Consider the following 6,000-nt stretch of genomic DNA (forward strand, 5'->3'; position numbering starts at 1 on the left):
GGTTTTGAATCATCTAACTCTTCCCATCTACCTGATAATTCTGTCCTCCTCGATTTCTGTTCCAGGACCTTGAGACCTGAGAGTGAGCACTGCGGGATTTAACTGCATTTCTCATGGATCTTGCCCCTGTCAAACTCCCCAGGGTACCATTTTATTCATCAGCTTCATAATCACAAAGTAACACCAAAACAGAAGTGTACATGCAGCAAAACCAGGTCCCTCCCCTTGCTTCCCCCCTTTCGGGGCTAGTGTCCTGGGGCCGGTACCCAGGCAGATTTGGCCTTGGCTAGCTCAAAACCCCCAATCAGTTCTTGCCTGTGAGATCTTGGCCAAATCACTGCATACCTCTGAGCCTCAGATTTGACATCTGCAAAGCCAGGACAACAATAACGACTCCCATGGTGAAAACTCTTCAGATCTGCTTCTGAAAATTACTATGGGAGAGTCATATTTTATTTATTATTGTTGTCATTATTATTATTATTCCTATGCAGTCCCATCATCTCTATGAGCTCCTTACACATATATGTGTTCATAGAGCGCAAATGACTGGGATGTCAGCTAAATTTACTGTGCCTCATAATACAAATGACTCTTTCCTTTCTGTAGTGTCATATACTCCATCGTGATTCGAACCATCTGGATGAAGAGCAAAGCTCAGGCTGTCATCATATCCAGCTGCCCTGGTGAGTCTCAGCATACATCTGTCTCCAGCCTCATGATTCGAATCTGGCCAGTCCCCTCAAATTCGGGAATGCCTGGACATGCGGTGTTGTGTAGGGCCCCCATCACTGCAGTGGGAATGCGGTCTCTGTAATTGCTCATTCCTAACTCTTTCCTACATTATTTACCTTCTTTCCTTTGACATTAAATCCCCTTTAGAGAAACAATAGAAAACATCTGCGAGAAAATAATTAAAAAGTAAAAAATCCTTATTCTAGAACTTAGAATCCCTGTTCCTAGAACTTTGCCCATTTCCAGAATAATTTTTTTCTAGCATATACTTAGATAACACTTTTGCTGTGTTTTCACATGCCATTGCAAGTCTGGATTTTGATCAAGCTCAGAAATTCCTGGCTATGGAAAGCCATAAAATGAGCTGAGCTTTCCACCCCAAGACCATAAACATTTCTGGACTGTTCTAAGCTATTTTGGCAAAGAGCGCACATCATTTCAAGATCCTCACTTGTCAGCTGCCTCTCCTACTAGTTATGAAGAAAAGTATGTTTATTTACGCTAATGTGTTTTAACACAACTAAGAGCACACAACCAGTTAGTGCAGCCAAGTGATGAGTGGAAACACATCAAACCATGGGGACCAAGCTGCTGGTACTGGCCTGAAGCAGGATCATGGATCATGTCTGGTACAGGAGGAAGTGTCCTAATGTGATGTTGCACATATTCAGATATCCTTGTGTCATAACCTGACATCGGTCAACTATAATCTAAGATTTACTTCTCTTTTCAAAAGCTTGAGCAGGACTGATTTCTAATGATCTTGCTTTCACGACACAATCGGTATTAACTAGGCTTGAAAAAAATGTTCTTCTCCTCATCCAGGAGGTATATTCTGCTCTATAAGTCACCAAGTGATTTCCAGTAATATTACATATGGACTAATTTCAAGCACCTATATGGGATGTTTCACTGATAAACAAGCCCACATTAATTTTATTTATATTTTTTTCTTTACAAATTACACAGCCTTGATATACAGTTCTTATAAGAGGTGCAAGAAGTTGTGTACACAGAGTTATTTCCAATTACATTAATCAAAATTCCAGTCCTAAGTTTGGACTACAAGAGTTTAAAGACGTTTTGATAAAAAATGACCTTCTTGTGTATTCACTATGGTGAACCTAATTATTCTGATCCAGCACCATGAACAGCAAATTGACATTAATAATGAAATCAGGCATATTATTGTAACCATACTGGTACTGTTATTCAGATACAGAACTTGATTCTCGGAGACATTAGTGTTACTTCAGAGGAAATGAGATCAACCAGCCTCGGTGTGAGGCTGAACAGAATTTGCTTCTCAATTCAAGCCACACTTCATTTCTGAAAAGCTAGTCTAACAGCATTTCATATTTCATTACTGAGTCAACATGGAGAGTAAAGTGCGTGACCAATTATCCAAAGCATCAAAAAGAGTAAGAGGTTAAGGGAATGGATTATGTAGCTTTCAAAATCCTTCTGACTGAAATGCAGTTAAAAGTGAACAGGTAGTCTCTTTTGCCAGGTTGTTTCTTCTCTTTTCTTAATTACAGCTGCCAGTTCCTTTCAGAAACTGTCTCCTACAACACCACTCTGGTTGTGTTTTTGTAGCTGTGATGGCGGATGGTTTTTATTAGACTGACACAGCTGGGCACATAGGCAGTGGTTTTCCTGACTAAGTGTCGAGTATCAGGAATATCCATCTGCCACAATGCTTCAGGAAGATCTCTTCTGCTTACATTTCCCCTTTTGATTTTGGGTGGCTCAGGTTTTGAGTGTCCAACTTGAGCAGGCTTACAAGTGTCCGAATTTCAGGAACTACTGAGCCCCTGCCTGACACCAGGGAAGGATGGGCTACGTATCGCTGTCTTGCCTGTGGAGGTATGCGCTGACACATCCACACAGCAGCCCCACTCTTTTACAAGCTGAACTGTTCTTTCCCCAGGTGGCAAAACCTCTGCTGGCTACACCAGCCGTGGGTTCATATCCAGGGCAAAAGTGAAAGCGATCAAGTACAGCATCGTAATTATCGTCGGTAAGTGAAAAGCCCTACAGCTGGTAGCTAGGGAGGATGCTGACGTTAGGAACCTCATCTTCCTCAGCTCCCTCCATCATCAGCAGATAGAGTGCAGTAGATGGCTCAGAGAAGGAGCTTTACTTAGACTTGCTGACTTGCCTTCTGACCTTGTCCTTCCCCTCTCCCCTGGCTGATAAGCTCCTATTTTAGGCATCTGACACAAGCCTCAAATGAAATTATATGCATAATGTGGTATGTGCACAAAGAAAGCAAAGGAGGGACATTGCCTAAAAGGAACAAAGGAAAGGGTCATCTCCTTCCCATCCAGGCTGCCAAAAGACTTGGCAACTGAGTTGTCTTTTAGGCTTAGAGGCTATGTATGGCACGTTAGGTGCTGGGGCGGTGCAAGGAAGAGGAAGGAGAGGCGAGGGATGCAGAGCAATTTAATTTGATGTCAGAAGCGTGTTGCCTGCCGAGGTGGGAAGAACGAGCTCTCCTTTCCTGACCGGGCAGCAGATGACTCAGTGCAGGTGCCCCCTGTCTCCCAGGGAGATGACATTAGTCTGATGGAATTAGGAGGCTGACATTCTAACTCGATAAATAAAGGCAGCATCACACAGGGCTTGTGATTAGCTGCCAGAGACAGGCAGGAAGGCGACTGAAGCTATTTATTCCCAAGGGCTGACAGCCATCCCCTACCACTGAAAAAGAGATCGCTCCTCTTTCCAACGCTACACAAAATTCAGACTGGATGATATTGTGGTAATAGCTACTACTGAGGTGCTTAGCTCGCTGTTTAGCGGTAGGGTCTGCAGACATGAGAGGCCGGTGTGATTCATGCTTTTCAGAAGTCCAAGAACAGCTTCTCTGTGTCTGAACTTCTCTGCACGGCAATCGGAGAAAGCTTTTGTCAGAAACAACTACTATTGCAATGCCATCAGATGTCAAGAGCTCACCTGGATGCTCAGTATTTCAAAGGACCTTAATAATATTAGGCACACAGCATTGCTTGACATGCAGATTAAGGCACCTAACATTCATGGATTTCTTTAAAGCCACTTAAAGTTCTGTGTAGTCAGTGCTATGGTCTATACGCTGACAAGGCATATTGCTGTTTTGCTGGTATCTGTGCATAGACACCGCTGGTTTGGTTACTCTAGAAAACAGGAGGGGAATTTACCTCTTCCTTGCACATTCAGTGAGCGCTCGGCTAACTGCCAACTAAGAAATACTGATTACTGCAACAAGCAAGCAAGCATGGGGTCACTCTGCTCTCTCGTTTGGGTCAGGGAGAGGTCATGTGTCTGATTTCACAGATACCTGTATATTTGCAACTCAGGTACTTGTGGCCTAGTTGAGTGAACTGCCTGCCCCAGTGTTTCTACGTAAATCTTTAATCAAAAGCCTTTGAGAAAGAAATGACATAGACATTTGTGAGGGGCAGATTCATTCCCTATGTCTGCAAATAAAGGTAAACCTATGGCCTTTTTATTTCTACCACCTCTGAACAACAGCAGGGGTTACGAACAATGCAGTCCTCTCTTCCCTTCCCCAAATTCATCTCTCAAATTGCAATATAGGAATTAGAGTCTTCCTGCACGGTCCATATACACAGCACCTCCAACCAGCATGCCAAATGACATGTTGGTCTGCTGTAAGGTGGTGTGAAAGGGTGTCATTCCTTGCTCCTGGGTGCCTAAGAGCCCTTTTTTCATAGGTGGCTGTGACAGGCAGCACTGTCACAGAGCGGCACTTTGGTGGTGTGTACATTTAGATTGGTTGCTCACTCAGGGGACCATTAAAAGAGCACTTCACTATAACTTATGATGCTTTAACTGGCTACCTATTTACCCTTTATGTATTGTGTAGTGTTCAAAAGCACCTTGATATGTCTAGAGGGAGCACTCTAAACACTTAGAGGAGCACACATAATATATTTTACGGGCATTAAAATAAAAATAAAGATAAATAAAAGCACAATCTAATAACTATTCTCTTAAATAAGACCCTGAATAGGGAGATTTTTTTTTGCATGAACAAATATTTATGTGTTATGACAGTCTCTCTATGTGTGTGTGATTACCTCCCTAAATAGCTAAACTATCTAATGTCAAGCTCTTCCTCTCTCTGTCTCTCTTCCAGCATTTGTTCTCTGTTGGAGCCCTTACTTTTTTTTTGATATCCTGGACAACTTCAACATACTCCCTGAGACCAAAGAGCGCTTCTACGCATCCGTGATCATTCAGAACCTGCCAGCCTTGAACAGTGCCATCAACCCCCTCATCTACTGCCTCTTCAGCAACCGCCTCTGCCCCGCTTTCAAGTATTGCTCCTTTACTGTCACTCTGACTACCCCCTAAGAAGGGAGGGAACATGTAAACACAGTCCCTAAACCGACCATCTGTTTTCACCTGTTTTAATTCTGACCATTCTTTATTTTCTTTAGGGAAAGAAGAACACGAAGGCTGGGGGGAACTTTCCGGGACAGGAGTGATGGAGGGCAGGAGATGCAGGTCCTGTCCAAACCAGAATACATCTAGCGCGGGCAATGCCCCGCAGAGGCACACCAGGACCTGTGGTCCCCCACGAGCCCCGAGCACCGTGAGCTGATGGACACTGACTGGAAAGAGCCCGCACCTCGCTGCTGTTGAACAGCGCACGTATTTTGGATCGGCACTGCAGCTTCAGCAATCGCACACCGCCGGTGCCAAACTCAGTCCAAGGGGTTTGCATGCCACTGTTGTAAGGGCTCATCTTGGCCCTCTGTTTTCAAGCAAGCTGTAATATATATGTATTCCAAATGGCAAAAAACAATGTAAATGGTGTCTAGTCAGAGTATTCTCTCTGTTTTTCAGGAGTCGCTAAAAGCCATCTACTCTACCGTATGGCTCACATAACTGATGGAGAGTATTTACAAGTAATTACAGAGCAGGAACCCTACTTAAAATGAAAACATTGGCACTTTTCCAATGAGAACACACCACCATCACTCTATGTAATTATATCTGAGTTTTGTACACAACCACTTACGAAGAGATACCCAGAGAAGAGGGGACTGAAGGGCTGGGTTACTGCCTCCCACCGCTCCTGGCCCCTCTCCTCAGCTCACACCAGTCCTCTGAGCCATACCATCCCTGCAGCTCGTCCTCCCCTTCCCATGCAGTATTTCCCTGCTGTCCTACCTTGGCGTGTCAGTGGCACCCCATGGTCCCTGCAGGGCTGCCACGCGACACATCCGGACAGTAATTTATTTCTGAGCTACT

At 44.2% G+C, this 6,000-nt stretch overlaps 1 protein-coding gene across 1 annotated transcript in view; it reads left to right on the forward strand.

The window, feature by feature from the left end:
- NPSR1 (neuropeptide S receptor 1) overlaps positions 1 to 5,277 on the forward strand; it is a 60,801-nt gene extending 55,524 nt beyond the window's left edge. Inside the window, exons 6-9 of the mRNA XM_072851413.1 lie at positions 610 to 686; positions 2,666 to 2,755; positions 4,880 to 5,060; positions 5,184 to 5,277. Of these exons, the coding sequence (XP_072707514.1) occupies positions 610 to 686; positions 2,666 to 2,755; positions 4,880 to 5,060; positions 5,184 to 5,277 (442 nt within the window). The remainder of the gene's footprint in view (positions 1 to 609; positions 687 to 2,665; positions 2,756 to 4,879; positions 5,061 to 5,183) is intronic.
- The last annotated feature ends 723 nt before the right edge of the window (positions 5,278 to 6,000 follow it).

Source organism: Ciconia boyciana, chromosome 2 (genome assembly GCF_034638445.1).
Source record: "Ciconia boyciana chromosome 2, ASM3463844v1, whole genome shotgun sequence".
NCBI lineage: Eukaryota > Metazoa > Chordata > Aves > Ciconiiformes > Ciconiidae > Ciconia > Ciconia boyciana.